The sequence below is a fragment of the Nomia melanderi genome, chromosome 10 (assembly GCF_051020985.1).
Source record: "Nomia melanderi isolate GNS246 chromosome 10, iyNomMela1, whole genome shotgun sequence".
NCBI classification, from domain to species: Eukaryota; Metazoa; Arthropoda; class Insecta; order Hymenoptera; family Halictidae; genus Nomia; species Nomia melanderi.
In genome coordinates this window covers 1,895,792-1,915,671 of record NC_135008.1, presented here as the reverse complement: position 1 = coordinate 1,915,671, position 19,880 = coordinate 1,895,792, and the positions used below count along the sequence as shown (strand labels likewise).

General features: G+C 48.0%; 1 protein-coding gene across 7 annotated transcripts in view; it reads left to right on the top strand.

Moving 5' to 3' along the window:
* mam (neurogenic protein mastermind) overlaps window positions 1-19,880 on the top strand; it is a 255,759-nt gene that overhangs the window by 156,056 nt on the left and 79,823 nt on the right. For 5 of the 7 annotated variants that reach the window (XM_076371705.1, XM_076371704.1, XM_076371706.1 and 2 more), the window contains one exon: window positions 15,729-17,459. In XM_076371705.1, the coding sequence (XP_076227820.1) occupies window positions 15,729-17,459 (1,731 nt within the window). The remainder of the gene's footprint in view (window positions 1-15,728; window positions 17,460-19,880) is intronic. The other 2 variants (XM_076371707.1, XM_076371711.1) reach the window with 1 other exon arrangement.

The window sequence follows — 19,880 nt, the reverse complement described above, 5'->3', positions numbered from 1 at the left end:
TCACTAGAGATATTTGAACATTTTCTGACGAGGTAAAGACGATATTCCGTGAAACTAACTCGATGAGGAATCACACGTACATCGAGGAGCAAAGCTATTTTATTTCAGTATTTCCAAATTGGTGCGTTACACGAGGTGTAATATTAAATATCAAATTTTATAGTTTCACTGTGTGAAATCAAGTGATGAGCGAGAGTCACCTCTCGAGTGCAAAGGGTTAACCAGGGGACGAATGTCGGCATTTTGGCGAGATGAGATTTTTCTATTCGGAGGACTAAGTTTCGAACGAATGATTTAATTACTCGAACGAGAGATCAGCGGAAACGAGCCGGATGAACGAGCTGCAATTGAAACGTGAACGACGAATAAACTCGTCGCAGTCGGTCGACAGGTCTTCCACCGGGAAACTGCGCGCACCCCGTTTCCGCGCGCAGAATTCCCGAGAACCGACGCGAAAATTTGCATGTGCATCGCAATAAAGACGCGCGCCGCGCGGTTTTCCTTTTCCTTCCTCGTTCCGCGTGCCCGGGGTCAAGGCAGTCGCCGATAATAGTCCATTACCGTAGACTCGGCCCGAGTGCTCCGAACGTCGCGCGGCGCTCTAGATTCTCGGATTAGGAGGAAAAAATGGCAAACTGCGTTTTTCTTGCTTGTTTGGAGTGTCATTTTTTGAGTGTTTCTCAAAAATCTCGATAGCATCTGTATTTAACACTCGAGAATACTTTTCTCAACGAGTATTCTTGATTTTCTGATGAATTGTATCATATTAGTAATAAATTCTGTAAGTAAAGACGCGTCTCGCGTAAATTTAGGGGCAGGACTAATTTATTTCGATGTTCCATGTGGTTGGTAGCTTATACAGAACGTGATATTGGATTTTGAATTGTGTAAACTTGCTGGACTAAGTTAAATGGCGAATGAAAGGCGCCTCTGGAGTACGAACAATACAATTCTTAGGATTATACATTAATCGCATTATACGCTCGGTGGTTTTAGTGTTAAGGAAGTAGTTAGGATTATATTCAAGAAATCGTAACTTAACGATTTACTCGTATCTTTAACACTAGAACTACCGTACCAGTTAAAATGACTGGTTTCGATTGTTTTATTTAGCAATTATTGATATAATTTCTTTCGCGAAATATCTATTCCACTGTCTCAACAGTCATTGCTCGACAGATGTACGATGACAGTTTTATACCTATGTTCCAAATCATTCGAACAAAGCGATGAGCATGTCCGTTTTTTCTATTACAATAATCGATTCCTTTGTTTGCGAAAAATCCACGGTCCATCTCACTTCTGAACCGTTTTCAACGTTGCCATTATAACCGGCCGCGACGCGTTACGTGCGATTTTTGATAAATATCCGTAAACACGCAACGAACCGGCGGATAATAAGCCGTGCACAGTTGTAGATCTAGATAGCGAGCGGCTAGAGTGGTACTTAACGGAATCACGTTGCGATTTCCTTTCGCGAGCGCCTGATTTTCGGGACATTTTTACATTCGCATTCGCAAAATCCAACGAGACGATCGCCGATCGTTGCAGACGCGTTGCGATCATCGTCGATAACACGCTACAGTTAATTATCGAACTGGTATTTGAAGTGATCAAGTTGTCTCTGCTGATTTTCAAGTTATACTCGAATTTCCTTGTATCGTACAATTGTATTTTAAATTAAGTCTCCGTTTAAATTCGCGATGTTCATCGCGTCGGCTACGAAACACGGAAAAATGTCCTTTTCGATCAGGAAAACGTTGATTTCTGGTCATTCGAATTTATGCACGCGGCATCGGAATATCGTAATCAGTATTGAAAGTAAAGCTCGGTCATGCGCACCGGCTCTATCAAAGGGTTAAAATAGATGTGGTGGAGCAGCGAATTCTCAGTTTCCGACGGGTCCCCGTTCTCGCAGGATCTCGATCTCTTCGGGATCCCGAACCGTCCTCGGTTCATTCGAGGTCGGAGTTCATCGAAATTTCTTCGGTCCTCCTCACCGAATTAAGAATTCCTCCCAATTTCTCGAGAGACAACACAAAACTACCAGTCTTCTCTAAATATTCTCAAAAAACCGACACGAGTGTACTCATCGATGATCAATTATTCCACTTTGCGTATGAAATCAACTTATTAACTAATCCCTCATGCAATCATTCAGATTTCCAATAATCGCGAAGGAATCAGCGACGCGCCATTTTGTCGCATTTGGTTCCAGTGTTGCCAACGTTTCAGTCCGCCGTCCAGCTACCGAGATCTCACAGTCAGTCCGACTCTCCCAATGATCTCTCGCCTTCCTCGAACTTCTCCGCGTCTTCGGAACTTTCAAATCATCTCGAGATCTTCCCAGTGTTCCACGCTCCAGACACTTTTAGACTGCCGCGCAGGCTTCCGTAAACCTCATGAATGTTTCTGACCCTCTTCGGAGTGTCTTCGACCATCCTCCAACCTCCTCCATCATCAGCATACCTCGAACCTCCCGGAGATCCTTTCTCAGAAGCTGTTTCTCCCGTTCGATCGCGCGGACACGCGATCCGCTGGAAATCACAGCTACCGAACGCAAAAACGCGAAAGATCGCCGCACTGCGTTTATACTCGTCGCGTTCCGTTTTGTAATCTACAGATCGATGCGAGGACTTCAAAGAATATCATTGTTGTCTCGTCGAAGAATGTTAAATATTTCTAGCGAGAAACTTCCGAGTGCAAAGGGTTAAGCCATTCACCGGCGACTACGAGATACCTCCTACTTAGCGCACGAGTTTAGCGTGTTTGCTATTGATCTTGGCGCCCTGGGACGCTGAAAATTCGGCTAGGAGGGGGTTAACAAAATATTATTTTATACGGTGGAAAAATAAACGGCGCGAACTTATGGCGACCTAACGCGTGGAATCGTCGACGGCCATTTTCCAGGCAGAACTCGATAACTAAGTATGAATGATGAACAAATTCTTCAGACGAAAGTCATTTTTTAGCTATACAGCTGAACATATGCTGGTTATATTTTTATCACACTATGAGAATATGAAGTTTGTTCAACAATGGACATTGCGTCTCGATTCCAACGTTACATATATAGAGAAATTCAATTCACTCGCTCAGTTATTTTTGAAATAAGAATCATTTCGCATAGCAAGGACTGAGCGACACATTGCTAGCCTCCGATTTTCGTGATTCGAATAGTCAAACTTCAGGGTTTCGTCCACAAACGGCTGCGATCTCCGGAGACACGTCGCCGCTCGGTACGTTCCGGTTACGATCGTTACACATTACGTTTACGTAACAAGATCCATAAATCAATCCGTCAGGAATACCGCGTCCCGCGATATAATCCGCGTTCCTCGAACAGAAAAACGTCCCCCGGGGTCGGACGAAGGAAAATTGGGAGCTTACCGATACTCCAGCGCCTTCCCGGCGAATCTCGCGATAAATTCGCGGCTCACTTCCGTTCCCAGCGTTTCGCTATCGGCGCGGCGGCATCGTTTTCCAAACAGGCGACAGATTAGTCGCCTCGATAAATCAATCGCTGCGTGGTCTCGAGTCCTCTTCGCGGTGGCTGAAGCCGACCGATTTGTCGGGGTTAGGTCTAATAAGAGTCGGTGAACGTAAATTGTTATTAATACTCGCGCTGGCTGACTTGTGTACATAGGTGCGACTGGCGAACTTGGACGTGGCTGACTTGGATGATGTGCAGGATTTAGCTACCGGATGTTCTGAGTCTACTACATAGAGAATTTGGCTTGTAGGTTTTCTGAAATTCCTCTGCTACTTCCTTTGTCTAGGTTGTTTCTGGGTTGGACTTTATTCTAATTTAACCCTTTGCATTCGAGAAGCGTCTATCAGTTGAAAGATGATTCGATGAGTAGGATAATGTCTGATGCTCAATATTGAACTTTGTTCAGCTGAACTTCAAACAGCTTTGTTCTTTAATTTACATGTGATCTCTCTTCAACCTAGTTTTAAAGAATCATCTGTATCAGAGCATTTCAGATATTTCTGAAACTTTCGAGCGCAGCAGTTAAACCCATGATAACTGGAGTATTCTATCACCTAATTTATAATGTAAAGAGGATTCCTAAGCAACTCTGGTTTTATTCATCTAGGATTGTTGCTCCCGAACTCGATTAAATTAGAATAGGCTCTCGGGAAGGGTAACATAATCAAGAACCGACGGTTGCAAGGGAAAAAGTCGGACCACCGGCGTGATAGGGCAGTAAATAACCAATTACCGACAAGTGTGACATGGAGATTGCATAACTCTTTCCTCTGCCCCTCCCCACCTGTCCGCCTATATATCTGTCCGTCTATCCGTCTCCCTTGCCGCTGGCTGTTCGTTAACCGCAGTCTCTCTCCCTCTTTCCCTCTTTGCCTCTTTTCCCGTGCCTCCCTCTCTTCGCCCGGCACAATGGAGGCGACGCGCGCTAGCATCGGCGATGAACAGGAGAGGCCAACGCGAACGTGTAACTTCTCGCGTCGCGACGACCGCCCGATTGGTCAACGCTTTGACTTAGATCCGATGCAGACGAACGGTTTTTGCCGGTGTCCCCGAGTTTTTGCCTCTGTTTACTACCAGTTTCTTATGCGCTCGCCGGCGAGCCGTTATCGGCGTGAAATTGCAGCGGCGCGATGCAACGGAAAGTCGGCTTTCGTTGGACCTCAGTATTGAAGGTTGATCTTGCGTTAACCGAATACCGGCGGATTTGAAGCTTCGACTACCGTTGGCGTCCGAAGGAGCTTTTGAATTCTTCGGTTTGTCAAATTTGTCAAATGTTATCGGCGATTGTTACGGCGAATCTCGCTTAGATCTGACGTAAGTGAATTTTAGTTCAATCACGTGTTCCGTCAGTCTTATATTATATTGATGCGATTATCTAGATTGCTTTTGTTTTGTTCAATCCAGTGTTTTCGCGGGTTAAATACACTTTCTTAGAATTATGTTGATTCAAGGTTCTACAGCTAGGTTTAGAGAGCATCGAATCATCCCCCGTTTTCGATTTCTGTTCAGAGAGCGTTGATTCGGATAATTTCTTTCAATGCAAAGAATTTCAATTGAAACTATGAAAGTAAAAATTCGAGTATTTACCAAGTCTCGAAAGGACAAAATCTGTCGAGAACAAAAGGAAAACATGAAAACTATATTTTCAGTTGAAATCCCGTAAAGACGGTTCCTCCAACAGCACGATATCTTTCAAACCAAAAATCTTCAGTCCCAAAATTGAAAATCCGAAAGTTCGCCGTTATCGTCGAGAATCGGCTGCGTCCGAACCAATTCCGCGCGCGGCGATTGGCTCGCGACGGCTAATAACATGGCGTAACCACGGTGACGAGCGTGAGAGCGAACAAAGTGCGGCCGTGCTTCCGTAGGTCACGAATTTACGAGAGGATTTCTGATGTACACAGGTACGTACGTCGCCGGCCGAGTGCGCGGCGCATGCATACGTGTGTGCCGTTTTACGCACGTTACGATCACGTGATCCCATTATGCCTGCCTCTGCGCGATTTGTTATTGTAATTACTGGAATCTGCATATCATGCGACGAAAGTCTACGGCCGAGCAGCGCTCGCCGCTTTGCATGGTGACACGCGGATCTATCGTGCGCGCTCGTAATAGTTGACGCGCGATATCATCTAACCGGCCTGGACACGAAAACGGCGTTTCTTCCGCGCCGGAGGAATGGAATACGGGTAACCCCCTGTGCAACGCGGTGGTTGCTTTCCAAAAAGTATGCGTTCATTGGATGGCAACCCGGGAATTTAAGCAGATTCTTCTGAGGAACTGATAAATGATTTGTATTTAATAGTAAAATTATTAGACGAGTCAAAGTGAGCCATTTCTGGTTTCTTTGTGCAGGTATTAGAAGGTAATAGACGTTTCTTCGAGGAATTATTAAGGCTATTGATTTAGCAATGCGGAAGTCGCAATGGATGCACTCTTGGGGTTTCTATAGAGGAATTTCAGAGGGTTGATTTAACTCTAGTTGTAGCGTTAACCCTTTGGCGGATGTCGGCGATTCGGTGAGATGAAATGTTCAGATTTGGAAGACTGGTGGACAAACAATCTAATTAGTTGAACAGCAAGAGATCACGTAGTTTTCTTTGTTTCTATTAATTGAGTAATTGATGTATAATTTAGCTTCATGTGTTGAAGGTTTTGTAAGAATCTTCGTCAAAGGGTTAAATACCGTTAAAATTAGCAAAGTTCCCAGTCTAATGCCGACTCTAAGTAAACCGGAACATGAGAATCGATAAAAGATCGGCACGTGTACAGCGAAGACTGTTCCAACGTTAGTTTCGATCTCTTTGCACCACTTATTGTGTTCCACCGACTTTCGCACTGGACTTTATCAGATTTGTTGCGTTCGCGAGCGTTCTAGATACGCGCGAAGATATTATCCGCTGCACAATGAGTTTCACTGGAGAATAACCGAGATTTTCGATGGGTAACACGCGCGAACCGCCCACGTCGAGCCGCCAACCGCTCGTCTAAAAGTAAGCGAACCGATATCCAGTCTAAATATGGATTTGCGTGCACGTTGGCCCTTGTCGACGCGCTCGAAGCCTCGTGGCATCCTCCATCGAATAAAATCGCAGCAGTCGATCGCATGGTCACGCTGTAATCAGCCACGATCGAGGATTTTTATCAAGGAAAACTATTCTGTTAAGTACAACATATCGATATGTGTTCAACAAGTATAACGCTTTGTCGAAGAAATTCTATTAATTGACCGTCGTCTGAAGTGAGTAATCAGATAACTAGGAGTCAAATGTTCAGCGACAACTTTTCCGTTAATCATGAACTTCTTGATTCAAAATCAGTTGCAATCTTCCTTATATTTTCTGATTCTCGTGAATTCGAATGGAATATATAATATTCTCTTTAGTTATTCAAGGATTCACTCGTTCCTAGGTCAGGAACTCTTCTAGCTCCTAAATATGTCGTGTCATTTCACAAGCCAAAACATGAATATTCTCAATTGTTCTTTTCTAGGCTTAATCACATTAGCTTCTAAGGCTCATGTAACAGTCTATAACAATAAATATCTAACAATCGTAATCGATTGTAAATTATTCTCCAAGCGTCCACTTTATTTACAGAGCGTCATCCATAATTTCCCGAAATTCTCGATGTCTCGATCCTAACAGATTATCTATAAACAACCTCAAATCAATGAAATCAGAATATCGAAGAACGTACTCGTAGGAAATTTCTTATAGTACAAGTTTCGTAAAGTGAGCTTTCGGTGGCTCGAAAACATTCACCTTTCTGGCGGCGTCGACGCGGCGTCACGAAGGATTTCCGGGCCGATAATTAGCAAACAATTTACCCCGTGGCCGGCGGGCACGGGGGATGGACGGTAGACCGTGGCCGCTATCGCCTGACTATCTCTCTGTGTTAACTTTATTATCAGTGCCTAGTAATATCGCGCCAAGCCCACGAGTGTGCGACGCCGTACTGTAATTGCGGTGGAGGCGATGCGGTTAATAGGGTGTGGCAGCCCCTGGTTCCGAAGTTATTACGGCCTTATATTATTGATACAACTCCATTACGAAAGTCCTTGGAGAGGCTGGATAGGGCATCGCGGCCTCTCCGGGAGATCCAACGTGTTACAGCTAATACATACGTACCGAGCGTAGCGCAGGAGTCGATCCTTGGGAGCAACATGAGTCTGATTGGTCAGTTCTCGTTACTTATCTCGATTCCGACGCGATTCGTCAATATAACACGCGGACAATCGGAACGATAAACATTGTAACGTTTGAAATAACCCTAGATAACTAACACTAGAACTACTCTGCCAGTGAAAATGACTGGTTTAGATTTCTTTGTTTAGCAATTATTGATGTCTTCGAAGCATTGAGTATTCGAAATGATTTTGAAAATAGTTTCATTTCAGTACTGTAATGAATGTCTGAAGAAACTGAAAATAATCTGTTGTTACAGTTTCTATAGGAATTGCATATTAGTATTAAATGCTTGGTGGTTAAATAATGCTAAATATTAGGAGAATAGTTTACTGACCTTTACCACACGCTAATTTGAACTCGAAAGCACTTTTAACCTTTCGCACTCCAGAGGTCTTACCACTTGATTTCATACAGTAAAACTATAAAATTTGATATTTAATATTATACTACGTATAATATCAATTTGAGAGATATTGAAATGAAATAGCTTTGTTCTTTCATCTCACGAAATATCGTCTGTATCTCATCAAATGTTGAAATATTCCAAGTGCAAAGGGAACACTCAGCAAACATTACTTTCGAACGGATTTCTAATTTCTAATTAAATACTAATAACCTATACCTCACGTTTCGCTACTTAATTATAAAAACATACATGTTTCTAATTTGTAGCTTACGGATCGAACGTTTAGTTTTCAGGGTGGCGCTGATTTAGGGTTAGTTATTCATGGTTAACGCACGTGACACGTCGAACAACGGAGTTCTCCGTCGAATAGAATTTTTCTGTCCGAGGGAAAGGCGGGCGGCTCGATAAAACGGTAATTGCGCCGGTGCATCGGCCGCGCTGAATTGATATTTATACGTCTGCGGCTAAATTAGAACAGCTTTATAAATACCCGGGCCGCAAATAGCGTTCCATCGCGACACGTGCGACCACATGAGACGCGCCACTCGCCCGCTGTTTATTATTTACTGTTTATCCCTCGAAAAACGTCACCCTCCGGGTTACGTGAGCGCGGGCCCCCCGCTCCGTTTCGTACCAGATGACAATAACAACACGTAAACACGCGTAATCCGGTTAGCGACGTCCGTAACCGGAATCGATCGTCGACAGACTGCTGGATGCTTACGCAAACGCTAATTTTTAGGGAACGTGCCGCAAATAGAAATCTGTTTATTATTTCTCGCGTTGGAAGCTTTGCAGTAGCATTGCAATTAGTCCTCTGGCTACCGAGAATTTCAGAATCTTGTCGAATCTTATGGTGGGTCGCGTTTGACCCAGTGGATCCTCCGTTCATTAGTCTTTCGTACGATTCGCTTGTAATAATGGTCACTTTGAAGTCTTGATAGGAAACGTTGACGGAACGTGTATATTCTTATTACCGTTTCCCTATCTTGTGGTTGTTGATACTTTAATTAGCACTCCAGATGGTTTTGTAATCTATCAGCTGCAACTAAGTTTCATAGTATCTCTAGCGAAAATGAAAAATGCAACATTTCTTAGATCCTTTATTTCCCTTCTTAGTGCAGAATTTTGATGTGGGAAAAATCTAATAATTGTAGGGTAGTTTCTTCGAGATTCACTAAAATATCTAATATCATTTACAATTAACCAAGTATTGTGCCAGATCACTTCTGTGAATTTCTTGTTACTTATGGTACTAATGTCATTATTTCTATACAATCTCTGCAAAAGTTACACATCGATGCTCTAAAATTCTCGATAGTTCTACCGTTGAACATCCCCAAATTCATCAAAATGAATATAAATAATCTCATGTGCGATGTTTCGAACGAACCACGATAGTTAGTCGATTTCGACGATCTCGTCTTCGTCGTCCACGGATAGAAACTACGAAAATGACCAGAAATTAGAATTGATTAATTACTGGACGATACCGTTATCTGCGTTGCTCATTGCCCGGTGTCGAAACAGAAATGGTATTTTCCAACGTGGCCGTTTTCCTACGGAACCGATAAAAACGCGCGACGCTGCGGCGCACGTACGTGCTTCGAGGATTAAAAGCACGACGCTGTCGGCTCCCGCTGGCTGATATTTAGGTCGTGTTAACAGTCGCCTCGCTAGCGGAGAGCGTCGTTAACGAAACGTAACGCTCAATAGAGCGGCGTATCCTCCCACGCAGGAGGGAGCACGCTCGCGCGCCTCAAGGTTACTGACACGCTTCTCCTTATCTTCTCGTGCCGCCGCCGCCGCCGCCGCCGCCGCCGCCGCAAGTTGGCCGAGAGTCTTCGCGGAACTCCGTTTTCCTGTTCTCCGACAGCATTTCGTTTTGTGTGACCAGGGGAATTTCTTCCCAACGAGTCCCGACGAGTCACTTTGTTCTTGTGTAGCTCTTTGACTTCTTGTAGGATTTCTTGCGCTGCGATCGATGAAACTGTTTTGTCGATTTATTGGGAACGGAATAGAATCTTGTTCTGTCTAATGAAATAATTTGTATCAACAGTGGACGATACTTGGACTTGTTGAAGTTAGTTTATTTATAAATAGAATAGAAATTAGAAGTAACATAAAAATGAAAATGGAGACCTCGAAGTTTCAATAGAACAGAACATTTAACTTCTAATTTCTATTCTATTTATAAATAAATATTCTATTCTATTGAAACTTCGAGGTCTCCATCTTCATTTATATGTTACTTTAAGAGAGATTTTAGGAGAGTTGCGTTGACTTGAGAAGAGAAAAGACCTGTACACCGCGAGCTATATCTATTTATTTCTATTTTATTCAATTATCTATTCCTGTTTTTTAAAAATAGAACATTTAAAATACCATTAATACCACATATCCAAAAGCTAAACCCTAAAAAAGTAGAAACTACGCTCGCCCGTTCGCCATCGCCAATAAAACTACGTTCGCCTGTTCGCCACGAAAAGGAAGGAACAGTTCCATCGTTCTAGATGACCAGCGCACTGCGTCGCGTTTCAAAATAACTGCGCCCCGCGGAACGTCGATACACGCGTCGTCCGAAGCGCGTGCACCCGGCGACGTATACCGGCGCGTTACTTCCGGCCGAGCTGGCATAATGTCGGCCCCAAGTTCGGTAAACCCGGGGATGCGAGAGAGCGAGTCGTTGACCAATTTCGCGGGGGGTTGCGGGCCCTGAAATCGCGCCGGTTTCGTGCCGGGCCACTCGCCTATTAATTCGCAATCGCTAAACGCCGGGATTAATCGATCGTGCGAATTCTTCGAGCGTGATAAAGAGCTGGACGCGGTCAGGGGGTGGAGTAATGAGACGGTGACCGGCCAAGTGGAGAGGGAGCGAACACCAGACGCGCGCAGTGAGGGAGGGAGAGGGAAGAAAAATTGCAAGAAGGGGCTGCCAGCGAAGGGGGAAGTTGATGAAACTGAACCGGACGAGAATGAAAGTCGGGGAAGATTTATGTCCGCGTTAATAACTGCGTCGTCGTTCGCGGTATCGGCGTCGACAGCATTACGCTCCGCGGCGGCGAGGAAAATCGGTGAACCCTTTCGTTCCGCGCGACGCGATTCCGCGACGCGTTTTATCATTTTTACGCAATCTTCGGGCTTGATGGACATTTTACGAAATGCATCGGAGCAGTTGGAATTCGTTGAATTTCACTGTAGAATGGACTTTGAATGGAATTTTATGGTAGAATGGATCTGTTGTTTGAATTTGGATAGATTGATAGGTAGAGACGAATATGGATTTGGTAATGGAATAGAGTTGATTTTAGAGTTGATTTTAGAGTTGATTTTTGAGACTAGTTTCTTTTTTATGCAGTTCTCTTTTGTTAGACCTTGGATGTTGCGATTATTTCTAGCAATTTGAGAATTCTCGGTTTCCTTGATGGACATGACGATGGACATGGACGTTAGTTCATTCAATTACAACTTAATATGACGCTCTATTTATTTATTCAAGAATATCTGGAAGTCATTGAAATGTTACCTTTAAATACAATTGTGATACTACAAATAAATATAGAAAAAACTGTTAAAACATGTAGAGGTTGCAATAAAATAGAACGTCGAGTCTGACTCGACACAGGACTGCTAAGGGTTAATCGAAACTTTGCATATTTTCGCGAAAATCGACGCGCACGTCGAAGGGGGGGAATCACAGCTGCATTACGCCGCGTCGTAATCACCGGTGGATGGGTCCGCGGTTAATCCCGGCGCGCGTGCGTCCTCCACTGTCGACGTACGGCGTTTAATGAACGTCGCGCGGCGGCGTTAATTTCCGCGGGGAAGACGCGCGCATTTTTAACGAATCCCCGGTTATTAACCGGCCGCGTTTCATGAAATCCCGCGAGCGATACGCGATTTACAAGTTACCCTGCCCGCGAGCCGAGATAAATTCGAACGACTGACGGGCCGGCGTAAAATTAATGTTACCGGATTGGACGCGTCGGAGCGGGAACGACGTCGGCTCGCATCGACGGCCGCGCGCGCCTTGTTGCCCTCTCTCGCGCACCGCCGGCCTTAACGAGAATCGTTCTTAATTATTATTAGGAACAGGAGTATTTTATAAGGACTGATTCAGCTTTTTCACCGTGACCGTCGCCGGGGTAATTACTCGAAAATGTCTGCTCGCATGTTCGACCGGCATCGCCGTGGCTTCCAGCTACGAAGACGTAATGAATCCCCGGCATTTCGCTCGTTCGATGTAGCCGGATAGTTTCTCCTTCGAACCGGAAATTAGGAGTTGAGAGGATGAATTGTTGCTTCGAATTGAAATTGTCGAGGGAACCTTTTCAAGCATACGCCGATTTTAATGAAACTGATGCGAGATATAGGTTTGAAGGAAATATTTGACACGTATTTTCTTATCGGTCAACATCCAATTTGAAGGGATAAAAAGATCTTAAAATGGAGGGTTGAAAATATATTTTTTAGAATGACATTAGGGGGTGTAGAAAAGAAATCTAAATTTTTCACTTTGAGTTGAACAATTTAAAGCAATTTCCTTCAGAACGATATTTCGCATGAATTTCCTCAAAATCAGCTTCTGCTAGTTGAAAAGGTTCCCCGTGAATTTACTGGCAACGCGAGACTGGGGATAAATCACGGATCCTTATCGGCGAGAACGGAGTGTCTCCAAATGATACAGTTTCCTGAATATTCGATTAGCTCCCAGATCGAATATTCCGCGCGTTAGATCTGTCCATCGATTCTTAACGATGTATTAAGTCAGATCTACGGACGGAACGTGCGAGCGAAATCTTTCGGCAATTTCAGAATTCCGAGCGGCGGGGAGCTGAAATTCGAGGGGGAATCTTATCGCGTGGATAATTAAAAGCTGTTGAAGTGAATCGGAGGAACGGGACGGCGTGCGAACGATCGATCGGTCACGTGAACGGATTCTGCGAATTCTTGGCGCACGGATTAAAGAGACCCCCTCCCTCCGCGCCGTGAAGTTTGAAGCCGTCGTTGAAACTTCGGAGTCCATTCCCCGTTCCAACGGTCGCTCGAGAACACTTTCGCGAACGCGCGTCGACTCAGCCGAATCTATACCGAAGCCAGGAATCTTTCTGCAACAGTGTTCCATCCGAAACGCAAACTTCCGCGCGCCGGCGTTTCCGGTCGGAATTCCTGCGACCGAATATTTCACCTGCGGATTCTCGATAAAAACATGGAAGAGAGGATCGCTCCGAGCCTGTTACATTTCGCTGGCCGCGTAACCGTTCGAATTAAACCGGGGACCGTTGAACTATGCGCGTTCCACGGAGAATATCGAGCTGGAAACGAGATTCGAATCCTTTTTTCCCCACTGCGATGCGATTAAACGAGAATTAATTGAACCTTGGTGCGATTCGCTGTTTAGACGCAGGTTCTGAGTATTTAGTGGGACAGTAGGAATCTTCATTGATGATTTTCTACCAAATGGCGATACTGAGAAAATGAGGCTACCGAGTCGGAAGTAGGAAGCTTCGAGAAAGGAGTTATATGGTAAAATAATGAATGGAAGACAAATGATAAGAGGAGAAGCTGATAAATAGAATTATCTATGAAGATGTAATAAGTAGGAAATACATAGGAGAAAACGCGAGGAACGCCGGGAAAAGTACTTTTCATCAGGAGCCGCTGATGGACGGATGAAAGGAAAGTGGAAAGTGGATCAAGAGGTCGGCGCAGGATCCACGGGGTTGGATATTGACGCGAGGGAGAAAGAGCGAGGCAGGCAGAGTTGCCGGCTTCCGGTTATCCGGCGCGCGCGGCCGGTGCACTTTTCGCTCCGCGAAATTGCCCCGCTAAAGGCGCGCGGGGAGTGGGACTACTCTCTTGGATCCCGTCTCGCGTCCATCACGACTCACGTACGCTGAATCTCGGGTCTGGTTTTCTTGTTCCACGCTTGTACGACGGGCAAGTGTGTTAATGAAGGAATAAATTTCATGAATAAGTAGAGCAAGGTTGTGTAATGTTTGAAGGTGATCGGTTGATGGCTGGAAATTCGGCAATCCGAAGATCGACAATGATTAATTACACTGATTCACGATTCCACACCCGTTGAAACATCGACTTTTTCGTTGACACGAGTGCAAATTTCCCTCGTCACGAGGAAACTATATCACATCGATCATTCTCGATTAATCGAGCGGTTGAACCCGCGATAGCGCAGGCGTAGCCTATAAATTAAATAGCCGAAGCGTAAGTAAATCAAAGCATCGCTAGCGCGACGAACGATAAACGCGCGATCGTTATCTAACCAAGGAGAGCAGCACTACGGCATAAACTACGGTCGAAATATAACACAATTACCATTCCCCTAAAACTCCCATATTCACCACAATGAAAATTCAATTCTTACCTTCACACTTTTACAAACCATAGTACCTACCTCGAGAACCATTGTCTACCTCGATTCACCTCGCATCTATCGATCCCAATTTCCCCGTCGCTGCGCCTATAACTCAGCCACTCGCGTCCGACGAAAAAGGCGTTACCACCTGGAAGCGGGAATTAGAGGAATCGCTGAAACAAGAGGAGCAAAGAAAAGCTCGGCCGTCGGGCGAGCCCGATTCGCGCGTGGATCGCGATTTATGCGCGTCCGCGAGGGCGGAGGGCGCGGGAGGGCAGGCCGGCCGAGGCGTCCCGGCACAAAGACGTGCCCGGGAAAAACCGTCCCTCGGTATTGACAGCCGCGGTGAGAAATTGCCGGGTTAATTGCGAAAGAAACGGCCCGGCGGAACGAGGCATCCCGTTCTACGACGCGAGGTATCCCGCGCTACCGGTTGCCGGCCGCGCGGCTGCCGCAGAAAAACCCGGCGGGTTTAAAGGACTCCGCGCTCGAGATTCGCCTTGACCCACGGAGCTCGCTCGCAGCTTCTTTTCCGCCGACCGGTCGTCCGCCTCAAATGGGCGACGCGGGTGACTACGGGATTTAGAAGCCATTACCGCGTTTCTCCTGTTTTTCCTCGCCGCCGGACGTCGAGCGAGCATTTCCACGCGGGTGGCGCGCGCGGAATACGGGATGGCGACTTCGCTTTCGCTCGATGCTATTTCATGGGGATTACGCGTTTGGCTACAATGAATCGTGTGTTTTGGGGGGTTTATATTCTTATGCGCTGCAGTTTAGTTTAGGGACAGATTAATTTTGCTTTCTTCGAATTACTGTCGCGATGCCTGATTCTTTACGAGTTTAGCAACGTTAACTAGAACTACCGAGCACCAACGCCTTTTTAACTCTTTGAACTCTGTAGGCTCCAATATTGCACGAGGAATAATACTAGATATTTTAATGAATCTTAAAGAAACTACCCTAAAATTATTCGATTTTACACATCCAAATTTTGTATTAACAAGGATAATAGAAGATCTAAGAAATGTTATAACATTTCTAATTTTCGCTGTGGATACTATATAAATTAGTTGCAGTAGCTGATAGATTACAAAACCATCCGGAACGCTAAGGGATAACATTTCTTTATAAAATCAAGCTTAACAGAAGGAAATAGGAATTGATCATTTCAATACTTGAATACTTGAAACCGGAAACAATGTCCTTCACCCTTGATATCCTTCCACATGGTATCCGACGCTAATCTCGTTGTTCTCGTTTCAGCAGCAAAAATTCGTGAAGAGGACGGCCGAGGAGTTGGAGCCAGCCGGCGGCGGTACCGGGGACGGTGGTTTCGGCGAGCCACCGGTGAAGCTGCAATGCACGCAGGCGCAGCACCAGCATCAGCAGGGTCCTGGCGGCGGCGGGGGCGGCGGTGGCGGCGGAGGCGGCGGGAGCGGGCCCCATCACGGGCACGGGCAGCATACGGCCGGGAACGGCGCGAACTCGACGGGCCCGACGCACGCCGGTTCCGGGAACGGCGGCGGGAACGCCGGGAACGAGGGGCTGACCAAGTTCTCGGTGGAGATAGTGCAGCAGCTGGAGTTCACGACGTCCGCGGCGAACTCGCAGGCGCAACAGATCTCGACGAACGTGACGGTGAAGGCGCTGACGAACGCGTCGGTGAAGAGCGACCTGCTGAACGCCTCCTCGTCGCCGAAGTCCGGCCCGGACACGCCCGCCTCGGCCACCTCGAGGTCCCAGACGGGCAGCAACGGGGCCGGAGGGCCCGGCGGCGGTGGCGGTGGCACCGGTGGCCCAGCGGCGACCGGCGGTATCGGCTGCGTGGACATCGGTAACCTGGTCGAGTGCAAGCAGGAGCCGGACAACGAGTTCGTCGACCTGGAGCAGTGCGCCGCCGCGCTGGAGAAGGACGCGGCCGCGAACGGCGCAGGGTTCCCCGGGTTCTCCGACTTCATGGGCGACGACACGGGCGACGAGATCATCACCTCGGACGCGTTCAAGGACCTGATCTCCGAGATCTCGGACTTCCACCCGGAGTTCATGAAGGACTTCGACTTCGAGGACAAGATACCCGTCGAGGCGCTCGCGACGAACGCGGCGGTGGCGGCCGCCGCCGCGGCCGCGGCCAACAACAACAACAACAACAACAGCATCGCGACCAATAACGGGCAGATCAAGATCGAGGACGACAAGGACGCCCTGCACCAGCAGCACGTGAACGCGAACAACAACAGCGTGAACAACGGCACCGCGACCAACAACGGCAGCTCCCTGCCAGCTAACTCCAGCCCCGGCGCTCTCGGCTCCGCGCAGTACTCGCCCGCCAGGTTGCCTTACTCCAGCTTGGACTTCAAGTCGGAGATGAGCCCCGCGGCTCAGACGCTGAAGCAGATGGCCGAGCAGCACCAGCACAAGAGCCAGCAGCTGGGCCTCGGCTTCAACCCCGGCGCGGCCGCGGCCGCCGCCGCCAGGGGCCCGACCGCTCGGTCCCCTTACGCGGAGTTCCCGCAGTTCGGCGGCACCTCGGACTACCTTGGCAGCCCCGGCAGCGCCGGCCCGCCCGGCGCCCAGTCCCAGGCGACCTCCGGCACCGGCTCCTATCACAAGAACAACGGGACCACGGCGTTCCAGAGCCAGCAGACGACCGACATGTTCGTCGGCTCGCAGACGCAATTCGCCGCTGGACTGGCGGACATGAAGAGACCGCAGCCTGCCGCCGGCGGCAAGCCCAGCATGATTGGACCCAGCGGCGGGTACAAGCAGCAGTACTCGCCCTACGGCGGCAGCCCGGGATCCATGCCCAACCACGGCAGTCCCGGCTACCCCCTGCCGCCCAGGGGCTCGCAGGGCGCCGGACCCAACCAGACCGGATCCCAGGCACCCTTCACCAGCTCCACACCCCCGCGGCCTCCCTCGGGATCCGGCACCTCGTCCCTGCAGATCAACCAGGCGCAGCAGCTACACATCAACAACCCCGGGCATCAGATTCAGGTAAGTGCGTACTAGTCTATGTCGCGCTTCGAGCTTCCCTCTCGCGGTCCACTCAATCGTGGCTCACTTCCTTTCGACCTTTTAACCCTTTGCACTCCAGAGGCGCCTCTAAGTAGAAAATATTGAAGGAAAATAGATTTCTTAATTCAATCTAAGAAAATGTCGTCTGTACCTCGTTAGAAAATATTGAATATTTCCGGTGAAAAACTTCTGGAGTGCAAAGGATTACAGTTAACCCTCTGCGCGAGTTCTTTGGAACTTCAGTCTTCAACTCGTACTTCGATACACCGATCATCCACTCGAGGACATTCGAGAGCAATTACATTACGAGTAACTATAGCTACTCCATCAACTATTCGGATAACCCAAGCTCCCATTCTCCAGTACATTCAGCCCAGAACATTCTGATCCTCCTGCAAAGAGAACGAACCGAAAGAACCGATCACCGTTAGATCAGCTCGAATTCCATGCGCGAGTCGCGTCACCGTCGCGTCGAGGCCGAATGATATCTGTTGCGTCGCGACGACACGTCTATTTTTGTCGGGGACGGCGTCACGAGTCGACGTCGGCGGTGCGGCAACGGCGGCGACCACGACCGCGACGACGACGACGACTGCGCCGGTGGTGGTAGTATCATCGGGCGAGCGAGCGGGTGGGTGGTGGTAACGACGTCGCCGGTGGCGTCGCCAGCGAAGGGGCTCGCTATCGACGCTCTCTCGTCGCGTGCTCTCGCGTCCCGCGGGGGCGGCCGGGGGAGGCCGACCACCGGGGGGTGTATATTGGCGTCACGAGGGCGCCGCGACGCGCAACAAGTAGTCTGCGCCCTCCCTCCGTTTCTCCTGCCGTCGGCCTCCCTCCTCCCCAAGTTTTCCCCCCGTCGGCCCTCCGCCTGTTCCCCTCCGTCGCCGACGTCGACGGGTTCGCGAGGAGGAACCGAGACGGAACGAACGAAAACGAACGGACGGGATCGAGATGAGAGGAGAACGTCGCGCAGCCAGCGTCTGCTCGATTTAACCTGCGCCTACAATCCGCCGCGTCAATACGCCGGTAGTCGCGGGGCTGCACTCGCGACAACCTGCACGCACGCACGCACTCACGCACTCACGCACGCACGCAAGCGAGCGGCGCGCCGTCCTCGCGATTTATTTTCGAGCGACACTTTATTTATAGCGTCGCTGCTGGAAACGGTAACGCGACGTTGTAATAACGGGCGACGTTTCTTTTCGCGGATGCCGTTCTCAGCTGGAGCAGTGGCTTTTGGGGTGGTTTAGGAGCATGCAGCGGGCTGTGGTATTTGCTAGCTGGTGTGAGAGAGAGATGGAGGAATAAGTTTCCGCTTTTGGAATGATGGATTTTATGTTGATGCTTGGAGATTCATTCAAACTGAGTATTTGTAGTTTATTAGATGATTAGATGGTAACGTTGATCTGCTCTTTGCTAATTTTCACTGTATCAACACTGTAAGCGACCACATGTACGAACGCAGGTGGGTCGATAGGAAACTTCCTGGAGTTTTCGGTAATTTCAATAACAACAGGCAACTCCGAAAGTTGCGGTCCGTTTCCAACGACCGCGAACGCCGACACTCGCGGATCCATTAATCTATCGTCTGTGGATTAACTCTTAACACATCGCGTGCCGGTTAATTCTTAGAAAAATGGCCGATTTTTCAACGAGATCAACTTATGAGATCGTGACGTATCACTGTATGCGAAATATTATTATTTTTTCATAAGTATTAAACAAGTAACATATGACATATCGTCCAACTGCCGCCGTTCGTTCCATTTCGCATTTGTTTCTCGTAAACATCTAGCAACATTTCTTACGTCACAGCAAGAGTACACAGTTTCGGTGTACGTTGAAATTTGTACGAGCCATCTAAATCCCGCCGTAATTTAAAGGTTGATCAACCAACGGCCGTTTGATCGTAGCCTCGTCGCGAACGTACTCACAGTTCGTTTCAGAGTATCGTCTGCCACGACCCGCTTTCCTGATTATACTCCCAAAAGTTGGGATTAACATAAAAATGCACAATCCGTTGATCTCCGGCGAAGGACAAGACGCCGGAGGACATGGAAATCGTCAGACGCAAAAGAAAGCGACCGATCGAGAGGAAACTGGCCGAGTTCCATCGATCCGGCCAATCGCGTAAAGCCCCGCGACTATTGTGGCCGTTCCGGGGAGATCTTATCCGAACGGCACCGAGCCACCGAAAATGTCTCTCCCCCGTCCTGATCGCGGCACGGACACGTCCGTCCCTCGTAAATCACGCCAGCCGCCGCTGCCCGCATTTGCATCTGAATGCGTCGCGACGAACGGAGCGTCTCCTTCCTCGACGTTTCCCGTCTTCGAGCCGTGATTATGCCGTCCCCGGCACGCCGCGCTTTCATCCGTCACCTCGGCTCTCCCAGTTAAAAA